The sequence below is a fragment of the Callithrix jacchus genome, chromosome 6 (genome assembly GCF_049354715.1).
Source record: "Callithrix jacchus isolate 240 chromosome 6, calJac240_pri, whole genome shotgun sequence".
Classification (NCBI taxonomy): Eukaryota; Metazoa; Chordata; class Mammalia; order Primates; family Cebidae; genus Callithrix; species Callithrix jacchus.
In genome coordinates, this window is record NC_133507.1 from 55,347,929 (window position 1) to 55,370,000 (window position 22,072).

Genomic DNA, 22,072 nt, shown 5'->3' on the forward strand with positions numbered 1-22,072 from the left:
TCAGTTTTTGTCTTTCCTGATATGGCCAGAGATTGAAGTATATGAAATAGCTTTTCATATACAGAGCCAAGTAACAAATGGTTCCATCACTGGCAATTTAGAGTGGTATTGGTTTAGAAAATATAACAAAGTCAGCCAGGTATGGTGGCTCACGCCTGTAATCCCAGCACTTTGGGAGGCCAAGGCAGGCAGATCACAAGGTCAAGAGATCGAGACCATCCTGGCCAATATGGTGAAACCCCGTCTCTACTAAAAATACAAAAATTAGCTGGGCATGGTGGCACAAACCTGTAGTCTCAGCTACTCAAGAGGCTGAGGCAGGAGAATCTCTTGAACCCGGGAGGAGGAGATTGCACTGAGCCAAGATTGTTCCACTGCACTCCATCCTAGTGACAAAGCAAGACTCTGTCTCAAAAAGAAAAGAAAAAGAAAATATAATAAATAACAAAGTCAAATATGCTTCTTACTGGTTTACCTCAAATCTATTTCTTGTATGATATTTGCAATCCTACATAGTTTTTTTGCTCCTTCTTAGAAACTGCAGAATCATCACTCAGCAGTAACTTTTAATGAATAGCAAAACTTGTTATTTGTCTATACAATGGACAGAACAATTTAAGGAGGAAAGGAAGGAAAAAAAATGCCTTTGAAGTGGTTAGTGCTTAGAACTGCCTTCTCAGATAAAACTGATTAATAGCCACATCACAGGTAAATACAATACAATTCTGTTTAGGAAATTGTGATCTGAACATTGTAAATAATAATAATTAATAATTTATTATTTAAAATTTTATTAAAATAATTTATTTTAATAATGTATTTAAAACTTTATAAATAATAATAATAATAGCAAATACATATTGAGCACTTTGTATCAGATGCCATGCTAAACATTTTACATGTACTTCCTCATTTCATCTTCATCATAACCCTCTGAAGTAGCTAATTACCTCCATTTACAAGTGAGAAAACTGAGAACGTAGAAAGTTCCATGGCAGGGCCAGTATCCCTTTGTCTGGCCCAAGTGTTCTATAGCCATATTCCATACTACCTCCTTTGCAAACAGGTTGCTTGTGGGAGTCCTTTAATTATAGGATTTCTTTAATTAAAATAAATTAACTTTTGTATTTTATTTACAAAAGTTATTTTTATAAAACTATAAGCTATGAAGCCAACTACAAATTTTGGTGGATATGATTCTACTCACACATTTCCCAATCCTTCCTTTTCTTGTGTCAGAATATTCCATTAAGCTGGTTGGCGCTTTGTATAAGACTGTAAACACCAAATTATGTTAAAATAAACATTTCTTTAAGAGAGAATAAGTCTTTCAGAAGCAGCTGAAAGTTTTGCCACAGGTTGCATGCATACCACTGGTAGGGAAAAGTATATAGAGTAAGTGTTTTTACCAAGATATTTCCTTTCTCATCTAACTTGGTCTCACTAAAAATATATGTCAATAGGAGTTGTTTCTCGTGCCTACTTGTAACTATATTGTTGAAACTTTGTAACTATTAAAGTTTGACTAAAAGCCACCACTCCTTTTTTGGTGCTTCTTGTTTCTCCCCTGAGTTCAAATTCCTTTTCTCTAAAGATCCAGAAACAGTGACTTCCCCTTTTTTACACTGACTGTTTGCCTTGGCTTTGTATCCCTCTATGTCTACTCCTTATGAAACTACATATACCCCACATGGTAAATAATGAGAGGATTTGGGTAAATGGGAACATGGAATGGACTATTTTATTAGAATAGGGAGAATAGAATAATTTATCCTCCAGAGGATGAATTAAGAACAATTTTAGGAAGAAGGATCCACTTGGGAAAGGATGTCTGTGCAAATGGGTTCTGTCATACACATACACATTTATCTTTACCTTGTCAGTGTCTTGCTTTCTTTTTTGAGACAGAGTCTTGCTGTGTCACCCAGGTGGAGTGCAATGGTGCAATCTCGGCTCTCTGCAACCTCCACCACCCAGGTTCTCAATGCCTCAGCCTCCCAAGTAGCTAGGATTACAGGCTGGTCTCAAACTCCTGGCCTCAAGTGATCTACCCACCTTGGCCTCCCAAAATGCTGGTATTACAGGCATGAGCCTGTAATTGAGACTACTGCCTATTGAGACTATTGCACCCAGCCAAGAGTTCCTTACTTTCTTACTGGCCCCACAGAATCCCAACTCTGTTATGAACAAAAACCTTTGCTTTTCTGCTTTTCTTATTCTAATTAAATTTCACCTGAAAAAATGTTTTATGTATGTAACTGAGAAGACTATTAAATATATTACTTTACTTTCACATCCTCTAAACTTTTTTTTTTTTCTGAGATGGAGTCTCACTCTGTCACCAGGCTGGAGTGCAGTGGCATGATCCCAGCTCGCTGCAACCTCTACCTCCCAGGTTCAAGTGATTCTCCTGCCTCAGCCCGCCAAGTAGCTGGGATTACAGGCACCCATCATCACACCTGGCTAATTTTTGTATTTTTAGTAGAGACGGGGTTTCACCATGTTGGCCAGGGTGGTATCGATCTCTTGACCTTGTGATCTGCCCGCCTCGGCCTCCCAAAGTGCTGGGATTACAGGGGTGAGCCACCACACCTGGCCGCTCCTTTTTCAAAGTTGCATTCTCAAGATCCAGCATAATGCTTATTAATACACATAGTTACTTAAATGTATTTTTGCAGTCATTGTGCTTGAATTCTTTCCCTTCCAGTTACCTCTCTATCTATAAAGATTCAGTTCTGCAAGACTTCTTAGAAATAAAGACCTGATTTTTGAAAAGAGCTCCCATTCTTTACTTACAGGCAATATAACAGTATTTTTAACTCTATGGTAACTATGGAGAAGGACCCACTCACTGACAGCAGACAGTTAAGATTGGGGGCTACTGTGTGAAGTCCTCCTACATTCAAGGGATTTTAATCCTAACATCCACCTGTCAGGGTAGGTATTATTTTTGTTACAAGTGATTAAACTGAGGCTGGGGAGGCTTAAATGACTTTCCCAGGATCTTATACCTAGTATGTAATTGAGCTGTAATTTGAGTTGATACTTACTCCAAAATCTCTGCTTTTTCTGCTGGCCCATACTATTTCCAAAGGAAGGTCAGACATGATATGATCATATGTGCGGAATATTCAAATTTCTGTTGTTTAATCTTTAGAGTAGTTCTCAGTTTAGTTTTGGGGTTTTATTTTTTAGGTATAATTAACATACACAAAATTCTCCCTTTTAAAGTACACAGTTCAGTGGTTTTTAGTGTATTCACATTGTTGTGTTGCTATCATCACTAATTCCAGAACATTTTCATCCCCCACAAAGAAACCCCTGCCCATTAACAAGCATTTCCCATTGCCTCCCCACCAAATTCCCAGTAACCACTAATCTACTTTCAGTCTCTTTGGATTTGCCTATTGAGACTATTTCACATAAATTGAATTATACAATATGTGGCCTTTTGTGTCTAGCATAGTGTTTTCAATGTTCACCCATGTTGTAGTGTGTATCAGTACCTCATTTCTTTTTATTGCTGAATAATATTCTGTTGTATGGTTATACTACTTATAGTCTTCTTAGTAGTCATCCTAGTAGATGTGAAGTGGTGTCTCGTTGTGGTTTTGATTTGACTGATCAAATCATTGTGGTTTTTATATGACTAATGAACATTTTTTATCATGTTTATTGCTTTATTATTGCTATATAATATTATATATCCTCCAGGGAGACCTGTCCATTCAAATTATTTGCCTATTTTTAAACTTAATTTCTATCTTTTTATTTGTTGAGTTATGAGTTCTGAGAGAGATCCAAGATGGCCGACTAGCAGCAGCTCAGGATTGTAGCTCCCAGTGAAAGTGCAGAGAGTGAGTGGACGCCACACTTCCAGACGAATTTTTGTTGTCCACGGACCAGGAGATTCCCGGTGGAGGAGCCCTGCGGGTCACCAGCGCAACTCTTTTGGCTGGCGCAGCTGTTTTGCTGGCACCCCAGTGCGGCGGTTCTTGGTGTGGAGTATACAGAACTGGGGGCCCTTTTGGTTGGCGTTTGGAGCTCCCGGAAGGCAGAGTCGCCCATTTAGCTGATTGAAAAGGGAACTGAAACGGGGAGCCAGACCGAGAGATTCCCAGGCAGAAAAGCACCACGAATCTCAATGCCGCTGTTTCAGCCGGTGCAGTGGGTCGCAGCAGGGGAAATTCCCCCACGAAAAAACAGCAATTGGAAGTGCTGAGGATTGAGAGTTTCACAGCAAGCACAGCTGAACCCAGAAAGGTCAGCTCCGTGGGGGAGGGGCGTCTGCTGAAGGAAAACTAAAAAACAGAAAAAACATCATCACCAAAAAGCTGGATGTCCACTCAGATACCCCATCTGAAAGTCAGCAATTACAAAGACGACAGGTGGATAAATCCACAAAGATGGGAAGAAACCAGCGCAAAAAGGCTGAAAACGCCCGAAATCGGAATGTCTCTCCTCCTACAGGGATCGCAGCTCCTCATCAGCAACAGAACAAAGTCTGATGGAGAATGAGTGTGATGAATTGACAGAATCAGGCTTCAGAAGGTGGCTAATAAGAAACTTCTGTGAGCTAAAAGCACATGTTCTAACCCAATGCAAAGAAACTAAGAATCTTGAAAAAAGGTTTGATGAAATGCTAATGAGAATAGACAATTTAGAGAGGAATATAAGTGAATTAATGGAGCTAAAAAGCAACACAAGAACGTCGCAAAGTATGCACATGTTTTAACAGTCAAATTGATCAAGCAGAAGAAAGGATATCAGAGGTCGAAGACCAACTTAATGAAATAAAACGAGAAGACAAGGTTAGAGAAAAAAGGGTAAAAAGGAATGAGCAAAGTCTCCAAGAAATATGGGACTATGTGAAAAGACCAAATCTACATTTGATAGGTGTACCTGAATGTGACAAAGAGAATGAATCCAAGCTGGAAAATATTCTTCAGGATATTATCCAGGAAAACTTTCCCAACCTAGCAAGGCAGGACAATACTCAACTCCAGGTAATACAGAGAACACCACAAGATATTCCTCAAGAAGAGCAACCCCAAGGCACATAATTGTTAGATTCACCAGGGTTGAAATGAAGGAGAAAATACTAAGGGCAGCCAGAGAGAAAGGTCAGGTTACCCACAAAGGGAAGCCTATCAGACTCACAGCAGATCTCTCAGTAGAACCCCTACAAGTCAGAAGAGAGTGGGAGCCAATATTCAACATCCTTAAAGAAAAGAACTTTCAACCCAGAATTTTATATCCAGCCTAACTAAGCTTCATAAGTGAAGGAAAAATAAAATCTTTTATGAACAAGCAAGTACTCAGAGATTTCATCACCACCAGGCCTGCTTTACAAGAGCTTCTGAAAGAAGCATTACATATAGAAAGGAACAACCAGTATCAGCCATTTCAAAAACATAGCAAAAGGTAAAGAGCATCACCATAATGAAGAATCTACATCAACTAATGGGCAAAACAGCCAGCTAGCATTAAATGGTAGTATCAAACTCACATATATCAATATCAATCGTAAATTTAAATGGACTAAATGCCCCAATCAAAAGACACAGACAGGCAAATTGGATAAAAAGCCAAAACCCATCGGTATGTTGTATCCAGACCTATCTCACCTGCAAGGATACACAAAGACTTAAAACAAAGGGGTGGAGGAAGATTTACCAACCAAATGGAGAGAAAAATAAAACTAGGAGTTGCAATTCTCGTCTCTGAAAATAGACTTTAAAGCAACAAAGACCAAAAGAGACAAAGAAGGACATTACATAATGGTAAAAGGATCAATTCAGCAAGAAGAGCTAACATTCCTAAATATATACGTACCCAATACAGGAGCACCCAGATACATAAGGCAAGTTCTTAATGACTTACAAAGAGACTTAGACTCCCACACAGTAATAGTGGGAGACTTTAACATTACATTGTTAATATTACACAGATCAACGAGACAGAAAATTAACAAGTATATCCAGGACTTGAACTCAGACCTGGAACAAGTAAACTTGATAAACATTTACAGAACTCTCCAGCCCAAATCCACAAAACATACATTTTTCTCAGTATCACATCACACCTATTCTAAAAGTGACCACATAATTGGAAGCAAATCACTCCTCAGTAATTGCATAGCATTTCACAGGTTTAAATGAAATACTGGTTGGCTGCTTGTTTGTTATTTTCCTCCCTTATTCCTTCCTGTCTCCATTGTTAAGCACATTTATTGGCATAAAAGAGGTTTTTAATACCCATTTTTAGACTGCATTCTAGCCTGGGCAATAGAGCAAGATTGCTGTTCTCTCTCCCTCTTTCTCTTCCTCTTTCTCTCTTTTTTTCTTTCTTCGTTTCTTTCTTTTTCTTCCTTCCTTTTTTCTCTATCAGAAAAAGATAAGAGTTCTTTATATATTCTGGATACTGGACCCCTGTCATGTGTATGATTTCCAAATATTTTATCTCATTCTGTGTACTGCCTTTTCACTTTCTTGATAGTGTCTTTTGTTGCATAAACATTTTACTTTTTAACTCTTACATTTAGATCTTTGGGCCGTTTTAATTTTTGTATGTAGATATCCAGTTGTCTGAGCACCATTTGTTGACTCTTGTTTACCCATTGAATGTTTTGGTGCCCTTGTCAAAAATCAATTAACCATAAATAAACTTTACAACAAACAACACACCCAATTAAAAACATGAGCAAAGACTTGAGTAGACATTTCTCCAAAGAAGATATACAAATGGCCAACAAGCATGAAAAGATGCACAACATCACTAATCAGAGAAATGCAAATCAAAACCACAATGAGAAATCATCCCACACCCATTAGGAGGCCACTGTCCAAAAAAAGAAAAAAAAAACCCCAGCAATTAACAAGTGCTGGCAAAGATGTGGGGAAATTAGAATCCTTATGCAGTACTGGTAGGAATGTAAAAATGTGATATAGCCACTATGGAAAACAGTTTGATGGTTCCTCAAAAAGCTAAACATAGAATTACTGTGCGATCCAGCAAACCCACTTCTGGTTAAATATCCTAAAGAATTGAAAGCAGGGTCTTGAAGAGATATTTGCACACCCATGTTCATTACAGCATTATTTGCAATAGCTAGAGATAGAAGCAACCCAAATATCTATCAGTGAGTGAATGGATAAAGAAAATGCAGCATACATAGGCATACAAACAATAGAATGTTTTTCAGCCTTAAAATTAAGGAAATTCTATCACATGCTAAAACATGGATGAACCTTGAGGACATTATGCTAACTGAAATAAGCTAGTCACAAAAAGACAAATACTATATGATTCTACTTATGTGCAATTTCTAAAGTAATCAAATTCATAAAAACAAGTGGAATAGTGGTTGCCATGGAAACAGGAAGATGTTATTCAATGGGTATAGAGTTTTAGATATGCAAGATGAAAAAGTTCTGGAGGGCTGTTGCACAACAATGTAAATATAATTAATACTAATGAACTGTATACTTGGTAAATTTACAAGTGTTAAGATTGTAAATGTTATGTTGTGTGTTCTGTACAACAATTTTTTTTAAAAAGCAGTTGACCATAAGTGTATAGATTTACTTCTGGACTCCCAGTTCTCTTCCACTGATCGTTACATCTAGCCTCGTGCAATGCTGCATAGTATTGAGTACTATAGTTATCTAGTAAGTTTTGAAAGAGGGAAGCCTTAGTTCTACAACTTTGTTTTTTTTTTTTCAGGATTGTTTTGGGTATTTTTGGCCCTTGCATTTTCATGTGAATTTTAGGATTGACTTGTTAGTTTCAGGGGGCGGGGGAAAGGCAGAATTTTGATAAGAATGGCATTGAATCTGTTTGAGGAATATCACCATGTTAATATTAAGTCTTTCAGTTTACTCACATGGATGTCTTTCCATTTACTTAGCTCTCTAATCTCTTGCAGTAATGCTTTGCAGTTTTCCATGTAAAAGTCTTACACTTCTTTTGTTAAATATATTTCTTTCTCAGTTTAGTTTATATCATTTATAGACTCTTCATCAGTTTCAGCCAATCTCAGAAAGACTCTACTGACGTTTTTGTTTTCTTTATGTGGTATTTCTTATATACCACTGTGTCACACATGCTGTGATATGGGCCCTCTCTCTTCACATGGACACACTCACTCTGTTCTCAGCATCCTCTCCTTATCTCTCCCAAGATATCAGAGGAAGTCTTTTGACTTTCTTCATCCTCATAAATAGTTTGGATATGGAAGTTCCATCTCTGATACTACCGCATTCCAAGAAAATGATATCTAGTGGTTGTTAAATATTTGTGGCTCTCCCTATAAACTTATATTTTGATTATAAACTACATCAACCTATTGTTGTTATCCTCTTTAAACAAAAATGGAAAAGAGACATAGTTTATCCTGGGGCCTCATGGCCAGAAGTAATTTTATCTCGTATATAGGACCATAACATAAAGTTGGGAAATTTTCTAGCAGCTAACAATATTTATAGTCTCTAGATATAAATATTGGCCTCATATCTCATGAAAACTATAATTACAGAATGTTTCTATGTGTGCTGTTTACAACCAGAATATAAAATTACAAAGAATAAATACAGATTAAAAAAAGTGACTTCCAAACGTCTGAGTAAAAAGTGTTGTAAGAGTTAAATGCAAATTCCTTGCTTCCAGAGATCATAAATTTAGCAATTTTTTTGTTGGTGATGGTGGTGTTTAATTGGTTGGTTGGTTAGTTGGTGGTTTTTTGTTTTTTGGGGTTTTGGTTTTCTTTTTTTTTTTTTTTTTTTTTTTTTTTTGAGAAGAGGTTTTCCTCTGTCGCCCAGTCTGTAGTGCAGTGCAGTGGTGCAATCACGGGTCACTGCAGCCTCTCCTGGGTCAAGTGATTCTCCCACCTCAACCTCCTGAGTAGCTGAGACTGTAGGTACGCACCATCATGCCAGGCTAATTTTTTTATTATTCATGGAGATAGCATCTCACTATGTTGCTCAGGCTATTCTCCAATTCCTCGATCCAAGCCCACCAAATTTCCAAATTGTTTGAATTACAGGCATGAGCCATTGCACCCGGCCAATTTAGTTTTTTTTTGTAAAGCCTGGGTTCACAGGTTGTTCACAAACTGTATTTTGAGAAACACTGCTTTAATGTTTCAAAAATGTAACCTGCTGGAGGCCACTTAGCATGAACACAAATCTTAGTAGCCTTGAAGCCGAGTAAGAAGCCTGAGATTTGGGAATGATCTTAAAGTTTGAGGTGCTTGTTTTGTACATTCACAATGAACCTTGAGGTGGTTAGTAGCTTGGTGGTTCAGACTTGAATTGTAGTAGATCAAGCCACAGATATAACCTGGGAATGAAAATAACCCCACTGTAATATATTTTTGAGACAGTCTAACTCTGTCACCCAGGCTAGAGTGCAGTAGTGTGATCACAGCTCAGCACAACCTTGAACTCCTGGGCTCAGGTGATCCTCCCACCTCAGGCTCCTAAGTATCTGGGACTACAGGGTCATGCCACCATGCCTAATTTTTGTACTTTTTATAGAGATGGGGTTTCACCATGTTGCCCAGGCTGGTCTCAAACTCCTGGGCTCAAATTATCTGCCTGCCTCAGCCTCCCAAAGAGCTGAGATTACAGGCATGAGCCACCACCCAGACACCCAGCCCTTAATGTTCTTTTACCTAGTCTTTTTTAGATTAAGTTTCAACTTTATTCATTCCTATTCATTGATCCACCAATATTTATTGAGCAATTGCTTATGCCAGGCACCATTATAGGTGGTGATGGAGATGCTGCAGTGTACAAAATATTCAAAAGTTTCTTGGCCTAATAACTGATCAGGTGAGTCCACTGATGCCAGATGGGAGACAATTAACATTAAGTACATAATATAGTAAGTGCCGTGAATAAAAATAAATCAGTGTAAGGGAATAGAGACTGACAGAAAATGGAAAGGGAAAGGCTTTTTTAAATTTGTTTTAAGACAGAGTCTAGCTCTGTCCCCCAGGCTGGAGTGCAGTGGCACGATCTTGGCTCATTGCAGCCTCTGCCTCCCAGGTTCAAGGGATTCTCCTGCCTCAGCCTCCCGAGTAGCTGGGACTTCAGGTGCACGCCAGCACGCCCAGCTCATTTTTGTATTTTTGGTAGAGATGGGGTTTCACCATGTTGGCCTGTGACCACCAGGCTGGTCTCAAACTCCTGACCTCAGGTGATCTGTTCACCTCAGCTTCCCAAAGTGCTAGGATTACAGGCAGGAGCCACTGTGCCTGGCCACTATTTTTTTAAAGATGTTGAAAAGTAACATTTAAGCAGAAATCTGAATGGAATACCTGAAGATTTCAGTACTTGTACTTGTTTAATTTCTGGCATGTGCCATAAAGTTACAGAATTTTCCATCTGAAAGAGATAATTTCACCAGTGAACTTTAGAGTTGTTAAAAACAACAGAACTCTGTCTTCAGATAAAATCTTACGCAGAAGCCCAGCATATAAAAATGAAGCAGCTCTGGTGGAAATGCAAGAGTGGAAGATCCAACACCTCACTGTCCCTTCTTCCCTTGTTCTCCCTACGCTTTTTGTTCCTTCCACCTTGGGAAATCCTTTTACAAAACTCAGACAAGATTGAAAACTACTTACCTAGACCAGTTTGCAGATTAGCATATTAAAGCTAAAAGATGTTAAATAAACACCTGGAGACACTCAGCTAGTTATTAGCTGAAACTCTTTCCCCCGTATTATCCATTTAGAAAATGTTTGAGCATCCACTCTGTGCCAGGCATTGTCCTAGGAGGTTTCTGTAGATATAATAGTGAAGCCACAGTCCCTGACCTCAAGAAACTTTTTCCTGAAATCCCTTAGCAGGCCCTCCCACAAACTCCATTGGCTTCTTTGACCAGAACTGGTTCACATGCCTCCCCAAACCATTTGCCACCTGGAGAATGGGGAACTGTGATTAACTCAAACTAATATTTTCTTTCCACCTGTTTATTCATTGCAAAGAACTTTTTTAAAGTGGAGCCTTTTTGCTAAACATTTTAATTTGCTTTAAGATTGGCTGCTTGTTATAACACTTGTCATTTCAATTTTGTGAGAGCCTTCCAGTTATCACTAGTATCAGAAAGTTTTCTGTTTTAATCCTCAAAACAGAAAGTCTGAAATCCAATTTTTATGTGCTACAAAAGGAATGACCTTTTCTCTGTTAGAGAGATGGGGTCTTGCTATGTTGACCAGGCTGGTCTCAAACTCCTGGTCTCAAGCAATCCTCCCATCTCAGCCTCAAGTGCTAGGGTTACAGGCAAGAGCCACCATACCCAGCTCCCAGGAATCACCATTTCTCTGGAATTTCTTTTCTTGCACATAACACACACATGCTGCCTTATTATAGTGACTAAAAGGAAGGGGATTTTTCAGCCAGTGGTTCTGTGAGGTTTCATAGGGAACAGTTTGTGGTAATATATCTATCACTTGATATAAATTTGGGTTTCACAGTCCTCTGTGCTAGAATCACTTCTTATATTCTGAATCTAGACTCCAAAGCTAACTTACTACAGATGTTTCTCCAGGTATTGAGGCTTATTAGGATAAGGAAAGCATAATGTCTTCTTTTCTTTTTTTCTTGAGACAGGGTTTCACTCTGTCACACAGGCTAGAGTGCAGTAGCATGATCTCAGCACGCCGCAAGCTTCTCCTCCTGGGCTCAAACGATCCTCCCACCTCAGCCCTCCAAGTAGCTGGGACTACAGGCATGGGCCACCACACCTGGCTAATTTTTTATTTTTTGTAGAAACAGGGTTTTGCCATGTTGCCTGGCAGGTCTCAAACTTGTGGGCCCAAGCAATCTGCCTGCCTCGGCCTCCCAAAGTGCTGGGATTACAGGCATGAGCCACTAAACCTAGACAATAATTAATGTTTCACAAAGTAAGACACTGTTGGCCATAATAATTCTGTCTAAACTAGTTAATTATTTTTACTATGAATTTGAAACTTCTTCAAAATTGCAGAGGATTCAGAGCATTTTCCTTATACTTCCTGAAATTCTGGTGACATTTTCCTTTGCTGGTTTTGAACCTGGGAAATGTAAGCAGGAATTTTCCTATCATTTTCACTGTTTTCAGCTATCAGCAGTATAGGTTGTCAACATCTGCTTCTAGTTTATATCTCAGACATTTTCATACTTTTCAGTTCATGTGCTTTTATTTTCAAATTACTTAAGTGCTTCTGAAAATTTAACATGCATATGAATGTCATCCAGGGAGCTTGTTAAAGTGCAGATTTTGATCTGAGGTGGGGTTCAAGATTCTGCATTTCTTTTTATTCTTTTTTGTTTTGTTTTGTTTCTTTTTGATGGGGTCTTACGCTTTTGGCCAGGCAGGATCATAGCTCACCGTAGCCTCCAACTCCTGGGCTCAAGGGATCCTCCTTCCTCAGCCTCCCAAATAGCTAGGACTACATGTGCGAACCACCGTGACCAGCTAAGATTCCTGCATTTCTATCACACAAACAAGTGATGTGATCACACTTTGAGTAGCAAAGTTGTAATTATGTTATCCTGTACAACTGCATGAAGTCAGACGAGAACATTGAAACTTAAAGTCTGTTACATATATGGAAGATGGAACTTTATTTATTTTTGAGACAGCATCTCACTCTGTCACCCAGGCTGGAGTGCAATTGTGTTCTTATAGGTTACTGTAGCCTTGAACTCCTGAGCTCAAGCAGTCCTCCCGGCCTCAGCCTCCTGAAGTGCTGGGATTACAGGCGTGAACCACCAAGCCTGGCCTTAGCTCTCTTTTAGAAGAGGGATTAGGCTTTCAAACAAACATTAGTCAGTTAAACTAGAAACTGCTTTTTTGGTATTTCTTCTTTCTCCCTTTTATTTTCACCACAGACTTCCTTAATAACCTCCATTCAGAGAATGTTTATAAGTAGAAATAAAATGAAAGTAAAGATGTATTTTAATACTTTTATTGAAAGAATTTTGAAGAATTGAGAATTTTGGATTTTCTAGAGCTAAATTTTTGACTTTGAAAGAATATTATTTGTGACACATTTTAGTTAGTATGTGGTTTGTGGTATTGATTTTAGCGTAGATTATAAACTTGTTATAACAGGTTGACAGGTTAATACTGTAAACTGACATTCATGTATAGCAATCATATTTGGAAAGTGGTAAAGAGGACTCTGATATCTTGAAGTCATTCTTTGGGACTCTGAGCAGTTGTAATAGAAATGAGTGTAAACCCTCAAGGGAGAAGGGTAGAAATGACCTCAATGTTTAACAGAACCCCCTGGATTAACGGTACATTCATACCACAAACAGCATAAGGGAGCTAGCTTAGTAAAGGCCAACTTCTTAATGACTGAATGATGCTAAGTTACTCAGTTAACCAGCCCTGGAGCCTCTTTTGTGTAAATTGCATCATTTTGTGTATATTGAGATATAGTTCTTGCCACCAGTTACATGCAATCAGAGAAGCAATGTATCACTGATTATTTTTTTTAAGTGAAGATATAAGTTCACACAGATAACTATATAATGTGTTTGTAAGGTTCTAATAGTACCATATGTAACATTTTTTAAAAGATTCTAAGTATAGTTTGATATCAAAAAATAAAATAATCAGATTTGAGAACATGCTAATATATATCAACAAAGACGCCATAAATGGTAATATAACTTGGCTTTATTGTTGGATGGAGTCTAAAGGATTTTCAGAAATTGTAATCAGAATTTGAGTGGTTAGGAGTAGTTGAAAGGTTAAGGTGGGAAAAATAATACAATAAATTTCTTACTAACATATGCTAGAGAAAATTATTTGAGGGTTGTGTTTTAAGTTGCAAGAATTTGGTTTTGCTCTGTATGCAAAATATCAAATAGCACTGTTGGGATTTCTCTGTTCCCTTTATAATGTGTGTAAAAATAATATGTCTGTATACCATATGTTTGAGTCAAAGTGTAAAATCTATTCCTTACTGGCGGGTGTGGTCAAAAAAAGTTTGAAAGCTATTGTGTTAGAACGCAATAGAATGGACATGTAACTGTAGTATGGAGGGCTTCCCCTTAAGATGGTGAGCTGGACCAATACAGGAAGCTTCCTTCCTTCTTGTTCATAATACATAGAAACCCCAGATACAATAACCAGAAGAAATTGGTATTGATGATGGTGTGGCAGTTTTAGAATATACAGTAGGACTTGAAAGCAAGAAAAGGACTCTCTAAGTGCCAGAAACAAGAAGGAAACTCAGTAACAGTAGAGAATGAAGTCACCAGTGCATGGCCTTCAGAGAAAATTCAGCTAATACAGCAGCTCCCCCTTATCTGCAGTTTCACTTTCTGCGAGTTCAGTTCCCATGGCCAACCACAGTCTGAAAATATTAAATGGGCAAAAATAAATAATTTTTAGTGTTAAATTACACACCATTCTGAATAGCTTGATGAAATCCTGAACCACCACCCCGAATGTGAATTGTGTACCTTTGTCCAGCATATCCCTGCTGTGGACATTACCTGCCCGTTAGTTACTTAGTAGCCACCTTGGCTATCCAGACCATCAAGGTATCATGGTGCTTGTGTTCAAGTATCCCTTAATTTACTTAATAATGACCCCAAAGGCATTATTAAGTGTAGTGATGCTGGCAATTTGGATATGCCAAAGAGAAGCCATAAAGTGCTTCCTTTAAGCGAATACGTGGACAGTTTTCAATTTCAGGAAAAAACATAGTATATATAGGGTTTGGTACTGTCTGAGGGTTTAAGTATCCACTGAGGATCTTGAAACGTATCCCCATTGGAAAAGTAGGGGCTACTCTATGTGGTTTAGAGGCTTTAGTGTCCCTATAGGAATAAGAGTCAAGGAACATGTTGAGGCTGTAGATACTGGAGCTCACTCATAAAGCCCAGAAGAAGCTTTCCTTTCCCTGACCAGATACTAGAAAAATACCCCTCACTCCTCCCAAACAAGGGAGGAAACTGTTATTCCCAGGAAATTAGAAACTGGACAGCACTGTAAGTAGCATTACCCATAACCAAGTGCAGAAACACTAAGCTGAAAAACATATTAATAAAACATCCCTTGATCCCAGGACCCTCCCTAGATCTCTCCCTAGAAGAAGTAACCACAAGACTACTCCAGATACATCTCAACCCTGGGGACCACCACACTCCCTTGGAACATAACTGCAGCTGCCAAAATGACCATACACACACACACACAAATATAGCACATATGCAGGAACCAACTGTCCTCAAAGATCATTAGCAGATGACAAGTGGGGACTGGAGGATTTGAGAGGGGAGTTATACCCAAGAAACTACAAGTCAAAGCTCTCTGAAAACAACGTGTAAATTAATGTTGAAAAGGACAAAGAACGTATTAAACAAGAGTAAAATGTTGCCCAATTAGAGCAAGTAGATTTGGAAGAAACAAATAGAATTTTTAGTAATAAAATTCATATCTGAGAAAAGAAGCAATGTAAATTAACCCTGGGAAAATCAAATTTTGGAAATCTGAAATTTTAAGACTGGCTAAGAAAGTCAGATTACAAGACTAAAAGCAAATTTGAGACCTGATCTTTTGGAAATTTGATATTAACTTAATACTAATGATCTCATTCTGCCAAAGAATCTGTAGGCCAGCGGTCTTCAACCTTTATGACACCAGGGACTGGTATCATGGAAGACCATTTTTCCATGGATGGGTGATGTGGGGGGTGGTTTTGGGATGAAACTGCTCCACTTCAGATCATCAGGCATTAGATTCTCATAAGGAGCGCACAATTTAGATCCCTCATATGTGCAATTCACAACAGGGTTTGGGGTCCTATGAGAATATAAGCTGCCGCTGGTCTGACTGGAGGCAGGGCTCAGGTGGAAATGCTTGTTCCCCATTCACCTCCTGCTGTGCAGCCTGACTCCTAACAGGCCACGGTCCAGGGGTTGAAGACTCCCGCTGTAGACCACAACCTGCCAGTGTATCTCAAAGTATCATCCTTTAGTCTTAAGACTAGTTGTCTTTGTCCCCTTGCTGTGGTCTCACTACCAGGGAGAAAAACACAACTAACGGCATTTCCTCTTTCCATTTGTTACTTCTAACACTGAGGAAATCACGTGTGGCTTTGGCTGCTTATGGGGAAGGATGGATCTCTTTGCAATAATCTGCTCAGACATATTTTTGCAAAATGAAGTCTAGGAAAGGCTTTACAGTTTAACTCTTTAGAAGAGTCTACTGTCTCTACTGTTCCTTTTCCTCCCACACACCAAACAATTTAATGTTCTTTGACGATATCGTCATCATTATTTTGGTCACTAGCAATTGGATGACTTTCTTTAGACATTTGCTAACATTTGTGCATAGAGATTATTATTCAGACACTTTGACAGAATGGCTTGGAATTGTTTTTCTAGAATTGGTACTGAGCTCAACTTTAATTTTCTATAGCCCTCATGTGCCAATAGCACACATTTTTGAGATGAGTAGCTATAGTTTGGGGTATGGCTTGTAGCAAGAGAATAGACATTTTTCTGCAAAAGGTAACTGGTCCCTATGGGGTTCAAACTTGTGATCTTGGCCTCATTATCACACTTTTGTAACCATCAGACCTAATAGATACACCACATATATTTCAGTCTGCAATCTTGACATCAAATAATATTTTGAAATTACCCTAGGTTTATTTCATAGATGTAATTAAAAATCACTTTGGGGCATTTCTCACTTTTGTTTGATAGTAAAAGTCATAAAAGTAAAGCAGACAGCCAAAGAACCTAACTCACTTTTCATCTTCCCTGTGTTTTCTATGACAGTGAAAGTCACAAAAGTGAAGCTTGCAGGCAAAGAGCCTAACTCACTTTACCGGAGAGTGCCACGGTACCTTTTTCTTTTAGTGAGGCTATAGCAGGTCTGATGTCAGTCACTTTAGAGACCTTTAGACCTCAGTGCTCATTTACTGCTAGAATGTACCAGCTCTGCTTCTGCATTATGAAGATCATCTGTCAACACTTTGAGATATTCTCCTTTGTTATTAAGCTTGTGATGCTCTACACTGTCAGGTTTTTTGCCAATTATAGTTAAGGTACAATAGTGTATTCACCAGATCAAAGTCTCACATTGGCGGTAGAGGAATGATTTGTAAGTCTTTATTCATTTGAATTGTACAATAGAACACCTGAGGAATGCAAATAATCCCTCTGAGAACTCTGCAGGAAAGGCTGTTCAAGTGACAGGGTAGGACTATTGTTATTCTGAATTGATGTGTTAGCTAAAGTAATTATTTATCTTGTTGTTTCATAACAGTTCTCGTTTTATTAGTTCTCTTGACCATATTTATGAAATAAAATATGTATGATATTTTTATATTATCCTTTTACAGGGGCTTGTTTTATTTCATTTTCATTGAATCTGTATTTGGTATGTGATCTGGTTTTTTAAAACTACATATTTGACTTTGACTTGTATAATAAAAGTATGTTACTGAACCATTGATGATAACATTTGAATATGGACTTTTGTTTGAATAGTGTAAGTCTGTGAAGTAACATAGAATACCATAATGTCATCATAGACGCAAGTACCAATTTCAGTCCCCTCACAGTTTTTTAACCTGTACTTCATAATTTTGGATAAGAAAACATCTGGTTTGAATTTCATTTTAAAGGCAACATACTTTTTTTTCAAAATAAATCTTAGGGCTTGGTCCATTTCTTAGGATGTGAACAAAAGAAAAATACTATTATGAAGATTCAGAAACACAAATAACATAACATATTAAACAAGTAGTTACCTTTGTATAACAAACATATGCAAACTGTTGTGTGATTTTTTTTTTTTTCATTCCTTTCTCCATCCTAAATCCTTCTCCATGGGCCATGGTCTTAATTTTCTAATGACTCTGCTTCCCTGCCATTGATGGATTTGTGATTTAGTTCTTGTTTTTCTTTTCCCCTAAAGTGGCATTTACATTAATTATTTAAAGGACTTCTGCCACAGCATTTTGCCATAATAACTATTAAAACCTTTGTCTAAATATAGCAGACTAGTGGAATTATGTAAGACTATAGCATAATTTTAATGAATATTTTAATGGAATGTACAGTCTCACACTAAACTCAGTACCAGATTGATAGGAATGTATGCTATGATTATCTGAGATGGAAAATTAATAATAGTAACTGTTAATTCTTTACTATTTGCAGGCTTTACTTTTCTAGGTTCTTTACAGTATAATATGTACTATTATTATCTCTAGTTTTATAAGTGAGGAAACTGAGGCTTAGAAAGGTTCAGTAATCTGCCCAGTAATAAAAAGCTGGGAAAGTGTTAGGATCTGAACCTAATTAGTATATTCACTACACTTATTTCATTTATGTTCTAATTCACTACTTTGCCAAACACTCCATGCTTTGGAAAGAAAAAAAAATGACTCAATAATGTCTTTTCAGGTGACAACTAGGATCAGTTTCCAAAACTGATTTGGCTTTCCAAATCCTTTGTGATTAAAGGAATTTATTTCCTCTGCAGTTGTATTATTCATGTTCTCATAAAAGTCAGGTTCATAAGAACTGCATATGTGATCAACTATATTTATAAATCTGTATTTCTGTGCATGCTTGTTTTGGCTAGCAAAAATCTTCCTCAAAACCAGTGACCACTGTAAGTTCTATTAGTCCATGAAGGAACTAAACCAGGCATATAGATATCTGGGTGGAACAAATTAGTTACTTGTGAAGGGCTCTTCAGAATCAGCTGGTATTTTTAGGTATGATTCCTGTACAAACAGAACTTTTAAAAATTTACTTTGTAAAATAAGGAAAACAAAAAAATTACAAAATGGAAGCTTTATTCAAGGGTACAGATGTTAATACCGAACAATTTTAGTGTAACTAAAAAAAGTTTTTAAATATTTATATAATAGTCCCCATAGATGATGTGCTCAAGTAAAACTAGGTTACAGTAAAATATTATGGCGTATACCTGAAGCAGTTGCTGCCTGTTAATGCCTTGACCTTGGAAAGCTATACACAAAAAGATGGCATCATAAAACCGTGCAATTCTTATGAATATGTATGTGCTACTTGATAATAATGAATGTGGTACAGCCATGCATGCACTACAAGATAATGTTGTGCCCTTTTTTGTCTACAGGTTGATAAAAATTAAAGAGTGGGTGGACAAGTATGACCCAGGCGCCTTGGTCATTCCTTTTAGTGGGGCCTTGGAACTCAAGTTGCAAGAATTGAGTGCTGAGGAGAGACAGAAGTATCTGGAAGCGAACATGACACAAAGGTTAATTAGCATTCATTTTCCCTACACTTTATTATCAACTATTTCCTTGCAGTAATTTAATTGCTTGCGCTGATAGAATAATAAATGACAGAGTAATTACCATTATAAAGAGGGAATCTTCTCCTTTCTTTACCATGAGACAGAGTGAAAAGATTTATTTTAAATTAAGTTTTTAACTGTCATCTGTCATCTCCGTACAGTGTTTTAATTATAACATAGGTATTAGTTATGTATATTTTTTAAGAGGAATGATCGCCAAAACTCTTTCGTCATGTTCAGTGGGGGAGGGGGAGGGGCAAATCAATTGCTGTAAATTTGTCTGAGTAACAGTAATATATTGTTTAAATATCAGATTTCAATCAAATAATTTTGCTTTTGTGACCCACGTCCTAAAAATAATTAATTTTGGATGAAAATAGTCATAATTTTTCTTTTTTTTAAATAGTAAACAATTCAAAATAGTATCTTCAGGCTAATACACTTAAAACCAATTTTAGAAGAGAGGTTTTTAAATATAGTTCTTGCTTTCTGACCTCTTCAAGTATTATGAAAGATGAATGGTCATTTACTAATATCTTTAACATTTTCTGCTTGAAATGAATAATTTTAGCTCTATATCAATTTCTAGCACAATCAACTTATATGTTGGGTGAATTTGTTTCATTTGATTTCAGTGCTTTGCCAAAGATCATTAAGGCTGGATTTGCAGCACTCCAGCTAGAATACTTTTTCACTGCAGGCCCAGATGAAGTGCGTGCATGGACCATCAGGGTAAGATTCATACTTATTCATCAGCTATATCCAGTTCCACACTATTGAATTCAGATTGATATCACTGACTTTGAAGTTTGTCATGGTGGCGGTTAGCTAGTCATTACAGATGAGGTTTTTGTCCAGGATAACTTTAATTATTTGTGAGCTGCTGAACAGTGAAAGTGGAGCGGCATTGATTGAGGCAGGTAACAATTGATTCTGCCTATTACATAGTCTGAATTTCTTCATCCTGTAGAATCTGTCTACCCTCCTCCTGTGGTCAGAGATAAGACGCACCAGTATTGTGCTTGCTTAATCTGTGTGACTGGGTTTGTCTGCAGTGAAATTGATGTTGCTTTTCATTTTGTATTCGCTAAGTTTGTTTGGGTTGCGGGTGGTTCTTTCCTCCTTTGCTTTGCTCGGATTACATTTTCAGCAATAAAAGCAATATGACATCATTATGCTCTTCATAGATACACAGTTGGGCTCGAAAAGCTAAACTCAACGTGTAATAATTCATGCCTTTTAAAATTTGAATTTGTAGAAATAATGTTTATTTTTAGTGTTATATGTTCAATCTTACTTCTTTAAAAATGTAATATGTATTTTAAAAATTGATGTATACTGAATACAACCAGAGAGAATGACTAATTTATTCCCAGAGGACAATAGAAACTGAACTGTAATGGTTTGCTTTTAAATGTAAATATATCGTAACACAGTAGTTACTATTGAAAAATATTTTGAAATGTATATAATCCTAAATAGTGTGTTATAGAATATAAAAATAATGCCAGAACTTTTAGAAATAGTGTCTTACTCAGTCTTTTATTATGCTTTTTAAATATAGGCACACAATAAATTGTAGTGCTGCTTTGATTCCTGTTTTCAGTGACTACTGTAATTTATTGTTACACGTATTTTGATTTAATATGGATAGAAACATGGAGGCAGTTCAACATAATGTTAAATGCCTTGTGTGAATGTGAGATTTACTTTTCTTTTATCTCCTCGCTTCTTTGTAAAAAAATGTTTGATTGACTTCTAACCAAGGTCCTTTTATATAGATTTAAAAAATAATGTCAAAGCAAATCCAAGTTGGTAAACAAATTGCCAGGATTTATTTTTACTATATATTTTACTTTATTATTATTTTTTTTTACTACACATTTTAAAGATGTATTTGAAAGCCTTCAAACTTTCTACCTTAAGTATGTGGAGGTAGAAAAGATCGCATGCCCTGGGCTTGAAAATGTGAAAGCTGGTTTATCTTAAGACTGATTATAAGTATTCATGATTTAATGTGCTAAGATATTTAGTCAGGTAAGCATCAGTGAGTAGCCATATTAACCCAATACATCTTTTATTGTAAAAACTGTGCTTTCTAGTGTCAGACTCCTTATCACTTTAACATGCTTTATTAAGCACCCTTTAGGTCATCGTTATTTCTCAAATTTCTTTCCATGGTTATGTGTGTGTGGAATATATATCCTTGTAATATAACATATGGGGTAATTATAAGACATTTCTTTTCCTGTATCAACTTGAATTTCCTTCATGATGGTTAGAGGCAGGGAATATTATACAAAATGTTCAAAATTTTTATTATCAAAATTTCTTGAGAGTTTCACAGTTATTTGCTGAACGTAGATTTCCAACATGATTTGTTGGAAATGTCTTTAAAATGTCCCTTTGTATATTGATTTTTATATGTTCTTTAGATGAGCTGAAATTTTGAGGGCTTTTTATCTTTTTAAAACCTTTGATAATTCAGCTTGAAAGTTACTTTAAAATCTATTTTTTTTCCACTGTGAAGAATAGAAAATCGAAATGAAACCTACACCAAAACCAGACAACTGCTTTTAAATCAATAAAACTGTGGATGACTGTTAGGAAAAACAAAGCTACATTTCTTTAATATCTACTGATCTATCTGTGCTAAATCTGCTACACAGATACTACCCAGTGTTGAAAATGTACTAATTGTATACCTGGCATCTGAGCAGATATTCAACTAAGTTTTAGTTGAGCCCAACTACGGATCAAA

The 22,072-nt window shown here is 37.0% G+C and overlaps 1 protein-coding gene across 3 annotated transcripts in view; it reads left to right on the forward strand.

Moving 5' to 3' along the window:
- OLA1 (Obg like ATPase 1) overlaps positions 1-22,072 on the forward strand; it is a 176,923-nt gene that overhangs the window by 150,792 nt on the left and 4,059 nt on the right. For all 3 annotated transcript variants that reach the window (XM_035304521.2, XM_054257510.2, XM_002749327.6), the window contains 2 exons: positions 19,132-19,272; positions 19,947-20,043. In XM_035304521.2, the coding sequence (XP_035160412.1) occupies positions 19,132-19,272; positions 19,947-20,043 (238 nt within the window). The remainder of the gene's footprint in view (positions 1-19,131; positions 19,273-19,946; positions 20,044-22,072) is intronic.